The following is a 19,336-nucleotide window of genomic DNA, read 5'->3' on the forward strand; positions in this document are numbered from 1 at the left end:
GCTACCTGCCTGGCACGCCTGTAGATTTATGGCAGCATGGCTGCATATCCTGTATAGTAATCCATTTGTGGGACACTGCATCATTTTTCTGACAGCTGAATTAGAGTTCTCTGTGATTGCTCACCTTAGTTTATAGCACAAAGGCTTGGAACATCAAATCCTGCGAAGAGGCCAGTGATATTTTTCCTATTAAGAATGTTATATAAGTTACATTTCTGTCAATGCATACATGCGACTGAAAAATTCTGAGTCACGTCCTCCCACATCTTTGACTAATGGATGTCGAGTGGCAGCAAAGAATAAGCTTGGCCTCACTTAGACAACTGGTCTGGGTCAGTAAAAAATTACATCTTTGATTCAATCCCATTAGAAAAAAAGAAAATTCTATGTGACTATATTCAGTGTCGCAGACATTAACCTGAAAAAAAAAAAAAAAAAAAAAAATATATATATATATATATATATATATAATAAAGCTGATAGAACTATTCTGTAGTGAGTGCAGTCATGTCAGATTTACAGGGAGATAAATGAATTTATTATTGCATTTTTTCCAAACAAAGTTACATATTAGAAAAATAATCCATCCAGATTCACTTCCCACATGTTCATTTTTCAATATGTATAATATTATCTCATATTGAAACTTACAAACATATTATTAGAACTGAAGTGGCAGCCAAGAAGGTAAAAAAAAATTAACAGACAAAAGACAGGCTCTTTAAAAGGAAATATTTAAATAGCAGTGTCCACTTTCCATTTACTCTCCTCCCCCTTTCTTCTGTTTGGATTTCTTCTTCTTTTTCTTGGCTGTCTTGCTCTCAGACTGTGTTGTCTTGCTCTTCTTGGCCGGGCTGGGCTGAGAAGCTGTCGCTCCGTCGGCCGGCCGCTTCTGTTTTGTTTTCTTGTCATGTTTCTTTTTGGCTTGTCCTTTGTCTGCTCCCGGTTTGTATTTGAAGGTCGAGTTGTTGTCGGCGGCGGCTGCTGCTGCTGCTGCTGCTGGCTCTAAAATAGGCTTGTTGCGCTTTTTACGCTTCTTTGTTTCTGGCAGAAAACCTTTCTTCTTCTTAAGGACTTGCTGCTGGTTGGCCTCCTTGTCAGGCTTTATCTTTTCAACTTTTGGTTTCCTGTGAAAGTGAACATAAACACATACAAGGTCAATGTGATGGCTACAATACACTGTGAAAGAAAACGCTTTGAGATACACGAGCCCTGTGGTAAAGTTATCCTGGGTAAAGCTCATTTTTATAAAAAGGAACAAGAACAAACAAATTCCTTGTTAAAATTCATAAATTATAAATTAAAGCAGCTACAAGGTACTTCCATTTGTGTGGATTCTGGCAGCACCTGTGGACAAAAGCCAGTGTTCCCAGGAGCAGAAGACTGCGGTTAGAAAACCTCTCATTATACTGCAGCAGTGATTTTAAAAAACAAACAAACGTATCAATGGTGGAGAAAACAATGAAAATACACTGATGTTGCCAGTTTGGCCCGATTTTCATGAAACTTGGTGGAAGGGTGTAGCAAGCACTCAAGAAGAAGCCATCACATTTTTTTTTTTTTTTTTTTAAGATTATTTTTTTGGCATTTTGTTGCTTTATTGATAGTGAGAGATAGAAAGGGGGTGATAGAGGGGAAGACATGCGGCAAAGGGAGCTCAGGCCGGATTCGAACCTGGCTCCGCCGCAGCACACGGCATACATGGTTAGCGCTCTACCGGTGTGAGCCACTGGGACGCCCAAAGAGGCCATCACATTTTTGAGTTGATCCAAATTTGCAAATTTGTCATTGTATTTGTGCTGCGTTTGTATGGTGCCGGAATACTCTGAAAAATGTGTTTTCTGTCATATTTCATAGCTCACATGATCTGTGTCCTTTGCCCTTTGTTGTCACACAAACACTGGAAACAGCTCTATGTTGATTAAACACTGAGCAATAAAATAAAATGGATCTTTTTTGCAGCGTCCATGTTGTTTCCACATCTTGACTTAAAGCTCATGAACACATTGAAATCGGAAGACCGTCTTCCCAACTTGGGATATGCATCCAAGGAGCATGTGAATACACTATTGACCTTGGTGGAAGTCTGCATTCTTGTGTGCTGAGGTAAAACCTTATGGTTACTTAACCTAAATGAGAAACCTGGTTTACGTTATTGAAGTAGAAGATTAAAGCTGTGTACCCACACCTTTTCTTTCAGGCGTTACTGCACACTGCTATGAGATGACCTCCCATTTATCAATGCCATCCATCAGGTTCCTAATGTGTTCATTTCAATTTATCATCAACCTTTTTTACACAACTTTTAAAAATATTTTACAACATTGTTTTCATTTAAGCAATGAAATTGTCAATCTTTTGATTATTTTGGAGAAGTGGGAACTTTACCATTTTTCCCGCACCCTCAGTTGCAATACTAGGTGTTCAATATAGCTGCCTCACACTCAATATATTGTTATTTAAATTTAAACCACACCACAATATTCCCATGTACCCCCTGATAACGCCAGAGGGTTCAAGTACCCGGGTTGGGGATCTCTGGATTAGAGAAACCTGATTTCTGCAGCTACATTTCTCCTGATCCCTTCCCAAAGTGAAGACTTTTCTTTTCAGTTTATCCAATGTATTGATTTTGATTTAGTTCATGCCCCCTACATGACATTTCATAGAAGAAATCTTTACATTCAGCACACTAATGCACGTTAAAATAAGTGAACCATGGAACCAAACTTATAAATGGAAGTGTGTGTGTGTGTGTTTGGGGGGATCTCATCACTAACGTGCTGCATGTATACACAAATTTAACTTTTTAACCTAATTTCTCCCACAAGCCTGGTATCTTGGGTACATGCATGACAATCATTTCTTGAGCTCACACCACAACAACTCACATGACTCCGAAGTGTTTCATCACAGCCCAGTAGGTGTCCTCCAGCTTGCCCGTCTTCTTGAAAGCGATGGCGCTGGTGAGGGACTGCAGGACCTTCTGAAGGGGCTCCAGGTCCACAGACAGCTTCTACACGGTGCAGGCAGCAGAAAGCAGAGGCGTGAGTCAAACCCCATCAAGGATTCCCTCTCATGAGATCACTGGACCAGCCGTTCACTCTCACACTGTCACTCCACACTTACCTGCTGGTTAACATGCTTGACCAGGAACTGACAGAGCTCCAGGGTTTTCAGCACCTTTTCCTTCACCACTTTGCTCTCAGTTTGCTCGATCTGGAGACTCTGAGAGGAGAAGACACCAAGGTTAGACTTCAGCATTAATCAGAAGTGAACAAGCAGTTATAACATAGTTGTACACCATCATAAGGACACTATTACTTAATGTATGGCCACTGAAGGAGTCATAGTTGTTGAATTATATATAATTCAACAATTATGATTCATGAAAACCATGGGAAACAGCTAGCTATCACCTCTTAAACTCTTACGAGCTATTTTGTTATCATTATATTTTCCAAACAAATGTACCTTTAGTTGTACCAGGCATTAAAATGAACAAAAAATTGAAGAAATCAAGGGTGGTCTAATATTTTTTCCATGACTGTATATCTGCTTAGAACTAGATTATAGTGTTATAACTCATTTTGTAATGTTTATATACTGCTTTTAAAAAAAGTAATTTTGAAACATTTGTATGGACGAAACTGTTTCATGACATGCTTAGCAAAGCTCAATAAAGCAGAGCAGCCCGGAAACAGGACTGAGGTTACATTTTATCACCAAAAAAGCATTTAAAAAAAATGTCTATTGTTTCGCAGGTCTATATAAGAACTGCAGGAGCATCTAACTATGCATGCGTTTACACCTCAGCTGTCCTGTGGACACACAGAGGTCAGCGAGTGCAGCTCTAATCATCGTTCATCACAGCCTGATGCAATTTCACAAACCTTCGAGAGCAATATAATTAAAATTTGCACATGCGTGAAGGATGTTTCCACTGCCCTCGTTATAGCCTTGTGTTACATTACACATAGAAAAATGACTTAATCAGTTCAGAGCTTCACAGAATTGAAACTGGGGGGAAAAAGAGCAATGGTAGCGAGTTGGTACCTGGTTATCGGCAGAGTTAACATCTAAAACAGTAAAATGCAACATACACATCGATGCAGCAGTAATGAAAAGTTATGAACCTGTTAGTAAAGAGTTGTCTATTTACACGTTATAGGAGTGGTGTCTCACTTTCTTCTCTGAGTTTGTGTGCTGTTTGTTGCAGCATTTTCCACATTTGAAATAACTTATATAATCTTTAAGCTTGTTGTAACACATTCATGTCCTTTTACTGAAGAGTTACACAGTATTTGCACTGCAGCTAGACTAAAAAAAAACATCTTGTTCAAGCTGTAGCCTTTTGTAAAATATGTCATTACTGAAACACCTAATCACATTTCCTCACTTCCTGCATGCATTTATTTTATTCATATATTTGAGTGGGAATCTGAGTGTTTTATTGTGCGTTAATCCTTTATCCCACTGATCCCCGAGCAGTGTCGGGGTGGTTTTTTTGCTCCTGTCACATTTTATTCACTGTGGCCTCGTTTTTCACTGCAATACACAAGTCGTGCACCTCTTTGGAAACAGCACAGAAGTAAGAAGAACTAAAATATGTTACTGCAGTAGATGTTTAAGGTTGTCCTCATTTATGCATTCCTGTAGATTAAACGACCCAACAATGTATAAAGAAGTTTATACAATGTTGGGTCGTTTAATCTACAGGAATGCATCATATTCTATTACACCGTACTACAAGCATGCAGAAAAACAAAGAAAAACAGCCAGTGAAAAAACAACTGAACATGACAATGAAGAAAAACAAGAGGGAAAGAAAGTCTGTATACTACATAAACCCCGAAAGCTTCTCAGTGTTGACAGATGCAGCTCCTCCTCAGTTCTAACCCTGTGATGTAATATTGACTTACCGCCTCCAGCTGACCTGAGACCTTCACACAGAGCTCCGTCCACGGAGCGCCGCTCAGCAGCTGCTGAACCTCCCGACTCTGCATCGCCCGCAACACCAACACACATGCTTGGCCCTGAACACAAAACAATGTCCATCAACAGGAACTTACACACAAATTCAACACATACAGATGGTTCTAAGTAAATATGTAGCCTCTTTTTTTTTATTTGAATTTTTGATTTGAATGATTTATTTCAAATATGCAACAACAATACAATAATAATAATGCATCAACAGGAGTCAGCCCTAGTGACTCCTGCACTGACAAGGCCGCCAAGCACTCTATAAAAATGCCACAACATATTTGAAAAGGGGTGGGAAGAATTAAAAACTTGTTCAATCCCATCCCACTTCTTTAAACAATATTAACAGGTCATAAATCAATGTAACATCTGTAAATCATGTAGCATCTGAGATGGAGGAAGGAGGGTCTCCTTTACCTGTTGGTGCACTCTGACCCCAGATGTGATGTGCTGCACAGCTGCATCCAACAGCTTCACACACAAACCCTAAAAAAACCCCAACACACATTAGTTACTTCTGTCATAGAGACCTGAAGCACCTTGTGAGATGTGTCGCTGTAACTCACCGGGAATCTGGTGAACAAGTCTGTGAACATCTGAGTGCTCAGAGGGCTCTTCCTCTTGCCCATGAAGGAGCTCAGAGCGTCTCTGAAGATAGCAGAGACCCGATCCACATCCATGCTGCCCATGAAGCTCAACTGCACACAAACACAGCAATAAAGAGCACAGCGGGTCAGTTTTTATTCCTGACAAGACTTTTTCGCAGTCTTTTTCCTGGCATGTTAAGAAATATTTCTACAACTATTTGATTTTTTTGCTCCGTTTTTTTTTTAAATTCAGCATTATTTTAAAGTGGTTCCAGGGTTGGCTTTTTTAAGTCACCTTATATTTGGAATAATTAAGAAACTATTCAGTTATACTGCAGCTGAATCATGAATTTTTGACATTTAAAAAAAAAATCACAAAAGCTTTATTACAGCAGCCAAACAAAATTCTTTGTCATTTGTGTTTTATCTAATGCTTTACAGGATTTGAATATTAGGTGTCCTGGGTCACTTAATACCTGTAGCTGTTGTCATGTTCTTTGAAAAAAACAATATTGAAATATCACCAATGCAACAAATTTTATTTTGAAGTGCATGTTTCACTGTCCATAACTTTGTCTGTTAATAATGACCCTGTTCCCAGATGATGAAATCTACTGTTTTTGGTGGTGAAATCCTCAGTTTTCCTCCAGCACCATCATGAGGTTGCCATGTGTGGGTTTAAGTGAAATGTTTGTACTTTTTAAACATTAAAACATTGCCCCCTGAAGAAGAACGCTTGCCGATACCTTAACTTACTTTATCTAGAAGCATCATCAAGTTAACGTTTGAATTTGTCCATTACTTAATAAATAAAACAATAAACTCAAACATCTGAGAGCAGCATCCTCTTGCAACCATCTGGCGGCACAGACAACTGAAAATATGTGAGCAATAACTGAACATAGGTGACACTTGGAATCTCTTTTTGAGCAGCGTAGGGCTGCAACTAACAACTACCTTCATTTACCTGTCAATAATATTTTTGCTTAGTCTATAAAAATGTCCATCACAATTTTCCCAGAGCCCAAGGTGACGCGTTCAAATGTCTTGTTTTGTCCGACCGACAGAAAAAACAGCAATGTACTACGATATCTATAAAAGCAAACTAGAACTGTGTGTGTGAGTTAGACACTCTTGATAAAAGGGGGCCAAGTTATCCAGCACTGACCCACTTCCTGACCCAGTAAATACTGGGACAGACCTGGAATATTTCTGATGCAAAGCTGGACGTAATGAGCGATGTAAACAGTAACAATGGCACTATTATCCAGTGATCTTAAAGCAGCAGCACACACTGCAAGGAGGTTAAGACTAAAAACACAGGCAACAAATTAATCAGTGTGTGTAAACATACATCATTTGCTGCAGCTCCGTCAGCTGGCTGCTCCTCTTTGGCCTCAGCAGGTGGAGCTCCTCGCAGCACTTTGACCACGTACAGAGACGCACTGCAGCGACAGTTCAACATTAGCAAAATACAAAAACATCCAAGACCCAAATTAAATGCACGGCCCCAGGGTTCATACGCATTTTCGACAGTCAAATTCAAGCACTTTCAAGCTTCTTCAGCACTTTACAGCTGTGTTACACATGTACAAGTGAATCTCAATAAATTAGAGTATCATGGAAAAGTCAAAATTTCAAGTAGTTCAAGTCAAATAGCCCCAACCAAGTATTGAGTGCATATAGATGGACATACTTTTCAGAGGCCAACATTTCCATATTAAACATACTTTTTAAAATTGGTATTATTCACATTTTTTGAGACACTGAATTTTAGGTCTTCATTAAATGTAAGCCATAATCATTATAATTAGACGAAATTAAATAAATTAAGAAGTTAAATGTTTTCATTCCGTTTGCAATGGACCAATATAATGTGTATTTTCCACTTTTTGTATCAAATTGCTGGCATAAATACACTTTCTATGATATTCTAATTTATTGAGAGGCACCTGTATATACAGTACTTACAATAAACTGATTATTTCACTTTGTCAGATTAAATTAGAAGTTTCAGGTTACAAAAAGAGTCACATTTAGTTAGACTTGACTTTTAACAGAATATCATAATCACAGTTCATATTTTTCATTCATCAACTTCCAAATGCACTTGTTCAGTGTAGTGAAATGGTCATGTTATGCGTCATACCCTTTACATATTTTCCCAGACCTTTTCCCTTTGTATCGGTGATCAGTTTCATCACACTTTCAGATATTGTGCTATTATCATTTATTATTAATATTATTCAGCTCAGTCATTAAACAGTAAGTTGTACCTGAAGTAGTAGAGGCAGACTGAGGATTCGGATAGTTTCTGGGCTTTAGTCATCAGTTTGTCCAGCAGGTCATGGAGCTCCCCCTGTCTGTCACCGACGGTCCTGCAGTAAACCTTGGACCTGCACAGCTGGTTCCTACCAACAACAAAAAAAAAAGGGAGGGGGGGGATCACACAAACAGGTGAGATATGTGTGTATTCAGTCAAAGTGGGAATCAGTCCAGTTCTTGAGATATGAAAACCTAGCTGAGACATCAGGCTGCCAGCTGCGACTGTGGATCAAAACATTCTGAAATGTGCATTTCACACCAAATACATAATGATGTTGAAAACTGTACAAAAACAAACAAAGGCTGGAGACAACAAACATTAAATCAGTAACAGACGCAGTGAATTATCTCGATCTATAGCTAACGTGTGTTACCTGAAGATATCTGCAGCTCGGCGGAGGAAGTCCTGCGCCTGCTGGTCGCTGTCGGAGCTCATTCCTCTGTCGATGATGCTGAGCAGAGGCTCCACCAAACCCAGAACAAGTGGACTGCCAGCCTGCCGGGCCACAAACACCTCGATCAGGTCCAACACCTGGAACACACCAAACAGGGGAGAGAGACAGGTTTGGAGTTAGTGGAAGGCGTATTGGCTTCTAGTCTTCGTGCTAAGCTAAGCCATGCTAAGCATGTTCTAGAGCCATCTCTGGACTGAATACACACATGACATTGAGATCTTATGGGACTCTGATGGGACCAGACAACAAGCATTATTTCCTGGATGACGTACCTTGATCTTAAAGTCTCGGACCAGCGTCTTCTCTTTTTGTATTTTCGCCTTTTCATCCTTCTTGGCCTGGGTCTTTTTCTTCTGCTCGGAAAACAGCGCCGCCAGGCCCTTATCCAGCTCCATCATGGCGTCGTCATCCAGATCTTCATCACTGCTGCCGTCCCCCTCTGTTGCCTGAACACGTGGCACAACAGAGGACTTTACCACAATGTGCAGTGGGATCTGAGACATATTGTTCTCTCATCTAAAATGTCTCAATCCAACAGTGTTACTATATCCAATAACATTTATATCAGCAGAGGTGCAGAAGTTGGTACTCTTCTCTGAAACAATATTAAATATAGGCTGAATTAGGCAAAATTTCGACTTTAAACACTCTTTATTTTAAATCTGACCTTCTCTAAAAACCCACCAGAGCATTCTGCTGCTTCAGGACCTTCATCAGCTCCAAACGGAAACTTTGGTCCACAGCGCCCTCTCCCATCTCCTCCTCCTCCTCTTCATCCTCCTCCTCCTCCTCATCATCCTCTTCCATTGCTTCATCATCTTCATCCTCATCAGAGTCATCATCTGACCCTTCAGACTCCTCGTCCTGGCAGAAGCATGACCACGTGTTTTAGGATTTCAAACGTTTCACAGTAAAGAATATAACTTGTGAATAAGTCCGACAAGGACTGACCTCCATCTCCTCATCATCATCTTCTTCATTTGGCTTCTTCTTCTGGGGTTTGTTGTCATCAGTGACGACCACAGCACCGTCCTCTTCGTCATCCTTGTCTGGGTCCAGAACCTACACAGAAATACTCATCTTTACAATCACATAAAAAGCTTGCAGTGAAACACATAAAACCAGGGTGTCTGAATACAATTAGAGATCACTCATTGCTTTGGAGTCACTCATAGCCTCGTTTTACTTACATCTAAGATGGCGGTGAGGGCGGCCGCAGTGACGTGGGGGCAGACGGAGGTGAAGACCGTTTTGCAGACCTGTCTGATGTGACGGCTCGGCTGGGACAGCAGGGACAACAAGATGTCCACCAACACCTCCACCCACTCCGGCTCCTCCTCCTGCTCTGTGGCTGCACCAAAGGAAACAACACACACATATTTATACAGCACATTCACATACTTTAACATACAGTCATGGAAATTAGATTAGAATTATTAGATCACCCTTGTTTTCTCCTTGCTTTCTTCATTTAATGCCTGGTAGAACTAAAGGTATGTTTGTTTGGACAATTTAATGATAACAACAAAATAGCTCATAAGAGTTTGATTTAAGAGCTGATATCTGGCCATTTTCCATGGTTTTCTTGATAATGATTTTGGTTATTATCAAGAAAACCATGGAAAATGGCTAGAGATATGTACCTTTAGTTTGTACCAGGCATAAAAATGAACAAGAAATCGAAGAAAACAATGGTCTGATAGATTTTGTAAACACATATAATCACTTCATAAAGTTGCAATGACAAACATTACATTATCAAACAGTTTCCTATTTACATATACAACAGACTTAAGGTTAAAATACACGACAATTCCCATTTCAGAAAAATAGAGGTTATATTATTTGATTAGAATTATGGATGCATTACTTTGTTCATTTCCTAAATGTTGCAGCTGGTAAAGGTGGAGCTAAATTATTTACTTTATATAGTGTTGGGTAGTTTTTTTAATTCAATATTTCAAAATCAATTAAAAAAACAACATTTGACAACACTTTTGTCATATGTTTCAGTGGAGTAAAACACACAATATTTCCCTATGAGATGTAGTGGAGTAAAAGTATAAAGTAGCAGCAACTAGAAATACTATTAAGTACAAAAAAGTACAGTACTTGAGTAAATGTACTTGGTTACATTTGACTCCATCATTGTGCATAAATCCTTACCTTGTTTCTTCTTCTTCTTGGCCTTCTTCTCCTGCGCTTTGTCCATGCAGCTCTGCAGGTCCTTCATGGTGTCCAGCAGCTCTTCAGGGGCCTTTCAGGGAAATTTTTTGGTTTGTTTGTCAGTGTTGTTAACAGCAGAATAATAACTACAATAATCACGACTCTAGTGGTATGCTGTACCTTGAAGAGGTGCATGCCGACCAGCAGGAAGAGCTGCTGGAAGGCGCCGCTCTCTGCAGTCGCGCCCTTCTTTGCTTTCTTCTTCAGGTTTGCTACCGACTGCATCATACTGCAAGAACACACATATAGGAGCAAAACTGTCAAACACAATCCTACTGCGTTTAGTAATGCTGTGTATGATGTGTAGCAGGTTATACATTTAACCTGTAGCTGAACAGAAATTACTCCAGCCCATTTGTGGCTTTTTTATTTTTTATTTTTTTAAACATTGTGGCTGTGTTAATGCAAATGATAAACTTTTTGTCATGGGTGTGATCTTTTTTATTTTGGAAGTTCAACCTCAGCTCTGATAATATCTATATCTAATATCTATAATAAACTGTGTATCCAAAATTCAGACACTTGCCCATTTTTTTCTTCATAAAAAACACAATGGTATTATGCAGAAAAATGGCCTTTAAATTGCTAATATTCTATATTGGTAGTTATGATCTGGACTGAATTGGTTAAAAATTAATTCAATTCATTAACTCGGTGAAAACAAAATAATAATATAATATTTATTCATTTCATGGCAGTTTTTTGCTACAAACATTTTTGTCCTCTAAATGGCAGCAGAGCTTTTTTCCCCCAAGTGAGACACAAGACTTAATGACTTCAGTGTTATAATTAGTTGATTGATAAAACTACGAAAATAAGCTCCAAGTTGTAATAAGCTGAATTTTCATTAAACCTGTGCAAATATATTCATGAGGGAGGCTGAAATATTGTGACAGTCAGATTATTTCTGCTGTATGCTGTTGTCCTACCTGTCCCAGGCCTGTCTCTGCTCGGGGCTGAAGGGCTGGCTACTCTGGACGCATTTCGTCTGGTCGAGCAGGACTTGGGCGTACTGGACCAGGTGGTAGATCCACAAGGTGCCATCAGCTGTGACGCCCTGTACACGCTTTTGGTTGACTGTGGCGCCTTCAGCAGAGTCCTGGGCCAGAGGCAGGTGGTGCATGGACAGGAGGAGTCTGGAGGAGGATGGACAGACAGTAAGTCAGTCAATCAGCTGTGACACAACGAGAAAACTGAACAAGACCGCGAGGTTACATGCATCACGTCACATTTGGATTTCTCTTGTCCTCTGTGCAAACAGAGTAGAAAGCATTAATGTTCTGCAAATGCTGATAGAAATAAACTTCACTGGCTGTAGTGTCAGATTATCATTTGATACCTTTTCACATTTCTACATTTGCCACATTTGTCTGACCTGCTGAAACGCTGTGGCAGGAAGAACAAATGGGCAGTTTGTTCTTCCGAAACCCTCCAATGTGACCGAATTAAAGCTAATCTGCAAAGAGAGTGAAATTCCTCCACAGTGATGTGAAATACTGATCTTATATAAACCTTTTCAAAGTGCTGTACATTTGAGAGGCGGCTGTCCGAGAACACTACAGATTATTTCATCTCTCACCCAAAGAAGGTATTGACAAGCACTCCTCTGGTCTTATCATCCAGTGGGACAGACAGCTTCCCCTTCGTCTCTGGGACATCTGCTGAGGCCTTCTTGGCACTGAAGAATGTGTGGAAAAAGATAAACCTGGAAAAGAAACAACGCCAGTTGACGGTTCACTCTTCAAACAAACACAGAGACCTTGACAACACTCAACTGCAGGCAGGTCTCACCTGGCCACATCCATGATGAGATCCTCTGACTTCTTCACCTGGTGGTTGTCGATGATCGAGGAGAGCCGAGAACCAATCCACTTCCTCAAGCGGAAGATGGAGTTCTCCGTCCTGTGGTGGGAAAAATCAACAGTTGCATTCATCCAATTTCCATCCAGACTGATAAACAACTCAACGGGCGAACACACTCACTGTTCGTTCGCTTCCTTATTTTCCTTCTGCTTGCGGGTGCTGAAGTCCAGCAGCTTGTCCAGCTGCGGCTGCAGGAACATGTTCTTCAGCCAGTCCACGTAAGGCTGCAGAGCTGCAGGCTGCAGGTGCTGCACCACCTTCCACACAGGCGACACCACGGGGAAGCCCTGGTTGGTCAACGAGGAGAAGCCCACCATCACTGCCAGCTGTTTGTCAGCATCCTGACAGCCCTGCAGAAAGTCCGACACGTAGGTGTCCATCTCTGGGGCCAGCTTGAAGCGGTCTGGTTTCTTGGAGAGGAAAATGATGGATCAGATTGTATGAATGATAGATTGATTGTAATTCAATGATTGTAAATATTGCTTTCTTTTATTGTTATTAGTTTTTCTTTTCTTTTAAAATGAATAATAGAATTACAATAATTTATTGTAAATATTGCTTTCCTTACTGTTATCTTTTTTTTTTCTGACGCTTGCTTTGGCAATATGTACAGTTTTACGTCATGCCAATAAAGCCAATTGAATTGAATTGAATTGATTAATGAGTCAGCTGTTAATACTTCATCTACAGCAGTGCAAAAGGCTTGTTCCAACAATATGATGTTACAAATCAACAAATGAAAGTTAATAGAATAAAATAAAATAAACACCAGTTATGAAAAAAATGTAAAAAATTAAATTAAATTAAAAAACAATGATAAAAACGTCAAAACTAATTTGAAAAAAGAGGGAGCTTGCCATTTTAAAACCCAGAAGGCAGCGAGTTCCACAATTTAGGAGCATAAAAACAGAAAGCACCAACCTGAGAAGACACCACATGCTCCCCATACTGCTTCATCACCTCTCCAGACAGCACCTCCTTCAGCTGGTCTGCAGACAGAAGAGGCAGGGCGCTGCCCAGCAGGCGGAAGCTCAGGTAGCTGCACACAAACAGAACAACACAGCAGGGGAACATGTTAGCAGGATGTAGCTCAGTGGACCAGTGAGGGCGTGAGAAGTCATTACATCAAACTGAATGGTTCCACAGAACTATCTGAACTCTGCTCTCCCTGTGAGCACTCACTGAGTTGGCCCCGCCTTCTCCTTTAACATGCCGTTGACGATGGCGGTATTCCAGAAGAGCTGGAAGCTGTCTTCCTTCAGAGAGAGCTTCAGGAGGTCCAGCACCACTGATGGTAGGACACACTCCTTCTTCATCGAGTGGGCTGCCATCTTCATCACCTCGGTCAACCTGTAACACATCATACGTAGAAGCTGGAATGAGGGAAACTGGTGCAAATGTAGCAGAGAGATGTTGTTACACTAGATTATGAACTTTTATTTTGATTTTTATTAGGATAATGTGGAGAACTTTTATTTTGAAGGCGTAAACTAAAAGGGGTAACTTCCTGTTTTTATATTTCATTTTTACAAAGGATTGTGATGCTAATCTGTGGCAAAATTATTTTCTGTATCATTTGGATGTACACAGAGGCAATTACATGTAAGTTTTAATTAGTATTTTGCCAGTTAAAGAAATGGATTCTCCCGTTGTGGACAGAAGTTATTTTCCCACATTTTTGCTCTCTGTGTTTTGGGACTTTGAGAGCGAATGTATGTATTTCTCTGCTCCGCTATTTTATTTATTTTACTTTACTTTAATACTGTGTATATAGTATCTGTTTGTTATCTTCGTTGGGATTGAGAGAAGTGATGTTTAATGATGTCTAGTGTTGCAATTTTCACATATTCTGTAATTTATTTTCATGCCATACTCTGTAAATAACTTTTAGTCAGACACACTGAAGTACAGTGAAGGTGGATTGTTAAAAAGACGCCACTCCTCGTGTAGTGAAAGAGTGTTGTTGTTGGTTGATTGGTTGTGATCTGTATTTCTCACTACTGTACTGTATTACAGGTATGTGCATTCGCATGATATTTATTTAATTTTGGTCCGAAAATTGCACACTGTTATAAAGATGTAAATACTGTTTTGAATGAAAAGTATTATTGTTACTGTAAATATTATATCTCTCCTCTCTGTGTTTTGGGACTTTTTTAATACTTCATTACAAGGCTTCTTACTTTCACAAACATAATCAGTCATTTCGTTTTCTTTACAATATTGTACCTTGTATTTTTCCCCCCTTTTTTTTCAAGGTATATATTCACAAAATAAATAACAAAACATAGGGTAAACAGACAAACATATATACAAGGCAAACTGGTATTCCCCACATGAGGATCTCCAAGAAAAGGAATAAACAACAAACTAACAACACAAAAAAATAAAAAATAAAAATAAATAATAATAATAATAATAATAAATAAGTTAAAAAGTTGTTTTGGGACTTTGAGAGTGAAGGTGGTGACAATAGGAGGTGATCTGTATTGCTCACTACTGTACTGTATTACAGAGCGGAGACCATGAGAGAAAAGAGGAGCAGCCAATAAACAAGCTTCAATTATCCTGTCGTTGTGGTGTCCTCAATTACCAACAAAAAAATTCAACACAACGCAGAGTGACACCGGCTACACAAACATTAACGTAATTCCAGAATGTGTTGATATCCTGTAAATGAGTTAACCATCTGAACCCAAAACTGTTTCAGGACAGCTTGTTTTCTGACTGGAGCGTACATTACACACAATAATTTCTGTTTTCACACTTTTACAGTAGGAGAAATAGTCGGATGTGTTTGAGGGTAAAAAAGCTCACTGTGTTCTTACCTTGGGATGTTATCAGCGTTGATGATGGTCGAGGAGCCCAGCAGCTTCTTGAGTTTCTTGGGTTTGAGTGTTTGTGGGAAACGCTGCAGTGCTACCAGCAGCAGCTGCAGCTGCTCCGGAGTGTTGAAGGCTGATGCCAGGTCAGTTTTCAGGGCGCTCAGCAGGACCTCCTCAAACACCTCCTCTGGGATCTGACGGATCGGACAGACATGTTAGTTTTAGAAGAGAATGGATGGATGTGCTATTTGATTTTGCAGAAAGAAAATAATTAAACCACTAAAAGTGAATAAAGAACCCATGGACACTTCTGCTACTACTGCAGTATTTGAAGTAAGTAGGCAAAAGCTGACTAAAAACCAAAACATTCAATTCAGTATTTACAGAAAAAAAGTTGGGATGCTGTTTAAAATGTAAATACAAACAGAATGCTTCAGATTTAGAGTGTACTTACATGAGTTTGAACATAAAATATACTGTCTTTGTACAGTTTTCAATAAATGTATGTAAAAAATGTGGAATCTGTGTTCTACATGTATATAATGTGTTTATAGAGGCATGGTTGCTATATTTTCATCACAGGTGTGACTGAGCAGCAGTTGTCACCTCATTGAGGATGTCCATCATGGTCTTGTTGGGCAGGTCCTTCACATGTTGTCTATTCTGGCTGAGACTCTGCAGGAGCTGCACACATCCCAGCACCACCTGTGGCTCCTGCAGAAACACGAGGCGAGAGCTCAAAGATATGGACAACAAGCTGTACATTCATTATTTCTTTTGATCCATGAGTCATGCACAATTTCTCTCTTTTCATTGTTCAAAAACGCAAAAAAATGTGAAGCTCTTGTGGTGAGACTACTTACTTTAGAGAGGCGGCCGGACTGCTGAATGGCGAGGACACCAAACAAGTTTCCAAACAAAGCATTTCTGAAAAGTTTCTGAAAAAACAAGGCAACACCTTTCATTCATAAAGAGCTCATTTATGTAAGTAGCTTTTGGAGCAGAGAGAGAAAACTTTAAAAAACGCTCACCTTTTTCACTGCCTTTGGATTATGCTTTTGTTTGATTCTGTCGAGTATGCTCTGCAAAGAAACATCTTCAAAGGCACTTAAGACCTGAAAAACAAAAACTCAGGTCACGCTAAAGCCAGCAACTGATCATATTTTTCTTATTTCCTGCTTTAAGCTAAGAGCATTTTCTCAAAACTAATGGAAGAGCAGTCGCAGCTTCAGCCAATACACACTTGTGATTTACAGCTCAATAAGTGCTGCAAAGCCTTGCATCCCTCTCTAAAAGGTATAATTTTAATTTATTAAAAGTAAATTACTTCACTGTTAATAATTCAATGTGTGTGATAAATCTTATGCAAAAATCTGTGATGTCTTAAAATGGTGTTTTAAGTATAGATAGACAGAACTATATTATAAATCCATGAGGGGAAATGTATGCGTTACAGCAGCATAAGACACAGGAATATAATAAAAAGATAAATGGAATTAACTTATAAAACAAGTAGGATCAAGTAGAAAGTAGAAAATTACTGCAAATCTGCAGTGGTGCAAATTAACTAACCATCATTATTTTGTGTTGTGTGGTAGCTGTCCATAATGGGGAGAAGTTTTAAACAGTTCTGACCAGAGCTGACTTATTGTACACTTATATTGCAATAAGCAGGATTGATTTCTTGTACCTGTCCCAGGGCCACGCTGAATCCTGGTCTTGCAGTCTCTCGTGTGTGAGCCAGTCCATCCACCAGCCTTTTGAAGGTGTATTCCAACTCATCTTCCTGAAGTGCACAGACAGCAACACACCATCATGCCTCCACACTTAGTATAAACACTGAATACAACCGATAACAGAGTTTATAAAAGGTAACAGGCAAAATATTATTATTATTATTATTATTATTATTATTATTATTATTATAGAATAACATTTTCTGGTTTTTTTTCTCACCAACGCATTTACATAGGAACATTTTAACTTTTTTATTTTGGAGTAAAGTAAAGTAGCAAGTAGCAAGTACAAGTATATCAAGACTATACTGAAGTACAGTAATTCAATTCAGTAAATGTACTTGGTGAAATTTAATATCTAAATGTATATCCTTCTTGTGAATAGAATTTAGTTACCCTGATTTATTTTAACAGTATACATTTTGACATACTTTTACTTTATTGTTACTTTATACTAAAAAGTAAATAAATAAAAGTTACTAATAGTTAGTTTTTACAATTCTGCACAATGTGTGCTTTTACTTTTGGTACTTTAAGTACATTTTGATGCTCATGGGTCGATGACGTGATCTAACTCAGTGTCAGTTGGTGTAACCAGTCATTTTTTCCCATAAAAATCTGATTATATACAGGAAAATAAATGTGAACTAAAATGAGGATAAAATACAATCCACGTTTACATTGCAACACTATGGTATTTAATTAATGTTACATAATTTATCAAAACTTCAGAAAAAAATGGTTGTTTTTAGAATATGTTCTGCTCAATATTGACAAAATGTGTAAATGTAGAAATACTAAAAAAAATAATAATTTCATGTTTTTAAGAATGAAGTAGTTATATGTATAAGTCCACTTAAATACAATGTAGGTGGATGAAGTATTTAATATTTATCATTTTTTTGTGGTTACACCATTTGTCATCTTGCCAACCCTTATTTGTCACTGACCGTTATACTATTGAACTTTTACGTAAGAAAGCCTAGAGCTTCAGGACTAACATATTTGTATTCATACTTTTAGAGCTTATTCCACCTCTGCTGAAGTTACAACTGTACTAGTAAGTGAAGTGCGACACACTCCTGTTACTGTCCTAACTTCAGGCTATCCCCACGCTGGACTCTGCCTCACCTTGTTGTTGGTTTTCAGGTACTGGATCAAGTTCTCCACGGCCTTCAGACGGACCTCCTGATCCGGTTTGGCTAAGTCCCAGAAGAAGTCGAGGAAGAGGCGGTTCTGTTGCAGGATTCCGGCCGGTCGGACCGGCTCTGGTACTTCCATGGAGAGCTCCACCATCTCTACAGACATCTCTAAACACCTCCACTGCTGCCCATGCTGCTTCTGCTGCAGGAAAACGTGCCTCACTGCGCCGCGACTGCTTCCGGGTCGAACACTTTTTTTTCCCTCTGCAAAAAAACTTTATTCAACAATGCAGAACAGCTTTGTCAATGTCTTTTTATGGATTTCTGCCTTAATAAAAAACACTACCCTTGTATTTTCAGCAATAACACAAAAATAAAAAACAACAATACAATATAGGACTCTTAATTGATATGTATAAGTTAGAAGAGGCAGGAAGCAATGGTGGAAAGTAACTATGTACATTTACTCAAGTACTGGACTTAAAGTACAATTTTGAGGTACTTTTATGTACAGTTTATGTAACTTCATACTTCTCCTCCACTACATTTTGAGACATATATTGTACTTTTTATTCCTCTACATTTAGCTGACAGCTTTAGTTACTTTTCAGGTCAAGATTTAAAATGAAAAACATGATATATTTAAAATGATTACCCATTTTTATAAATTAAACCACTATATTTTATTTAAATTTTTTATTTTTTTATTTTTTTATTTTTTTATTTTTTTATTTTTTTATTTTTTTATTTTTTTATTTTTTTATTTTTTATTTTATTTTTCCGCTTCTGCGCGTGCGCAGCTTTTTCGCTTCTGCGCATGCGCGGTTTTTGCGCTTCTGCGCATGCGCGTCTTTTTTCGCTTATGCGCATGCGCGGGCTTTGGGTGGTTCTGCGCATGCGCGGCTTTTTGCGCTTCTGCGCATGTGCGGCTTTTTGTGGTTCTGCGCACGCGCGGCTTTTGCGTTTCTGCGCATGCGCGAGTCTTCTGGACACTGCGCATGCGCCAAAACCCGCGCATGCGCAGAAGCGCCAAAAGCCGCACATGCGCAGTAGCGCAGAAAAAACCGCGCATGCGCAGAAGCGGGAAAAGCCGCGCATGCGCAGAAGGGGGGGGAAAGCCGCACATGCGCAGAAGCGCAAAACGCCGCGCATGCGCAGTAGCGCAGGAAAGCCGCGCATGCGCAGAAGCGG

The 19,336-nt window shown here is 39.3% G+C and overlaps 1 protein-coding gene across 1 annotated transcript; it reads right to left on the reverse strand.

Moving 5' to 3' along the window:
• Positions 1-523: 523 nt before the first annotated feature.
• Positions 524-18,370, reverse strand: mybbp1a (MYB binding protein (P160) 1a). The gene is made up of 27 exons (XM_059352266.1): positions 18,135-18,370; positions 16,958-17,053; positions 16,299-16,382; positions 16,131-16,205; positions 15,874-15,981; positions 15,271-15,461; positions 13,625-13,792; positions 13,364-13,481; positions 12,563-12,852; positions 12,371-12,481; positions 12,159-12,284; positions 11,509-11,715; positions 10,700-10,808; positions 10,520-10,610; positions 9,544-9,704; positions 9,305-9,415; positions 9,038-9,217; positions 8,626-8,799; positions 8,273-8,430; positions 7,850-7,984; positions 6,928-7,018; positions 5,553-5,684; positions 5,404-5,472; positions 4,923-5,036; positions 3,130-3,228; positions 2,892-3,016; positions 524-1,127 (listed from the first exon to the last, which is right to left on the reverse strand). Exons 1-27 carry the CDS (start codon positions 18,309-18,311, stop codon positions 761-763), a joined length of 3,867 nt encoding a protein of 1,288 aa, XP_059208249.1. The 5' UTR covers positions 18,312-18,370; the 3' UTR covers positions 524-760.
• Between the last annotated feature and the right edge of the window lie 966 nt (positions 18,371-19,336).

The sequence above is a fragment of the Centropristis striata genome, chromosome 15 (genome assembly GCF_030273125.1).
Source record: "Centropristis striata isolate RG_2023a ecotype Rhode Island chromosome 15, C.striata_1.0, whole genome shotgun sequence".
Taxonomy (NCBI): Eukaryota; Metazoa; Chordata; class Actinopteri; order Perciformes; family Serranidae; genus Centropristis; species Centropristis striata.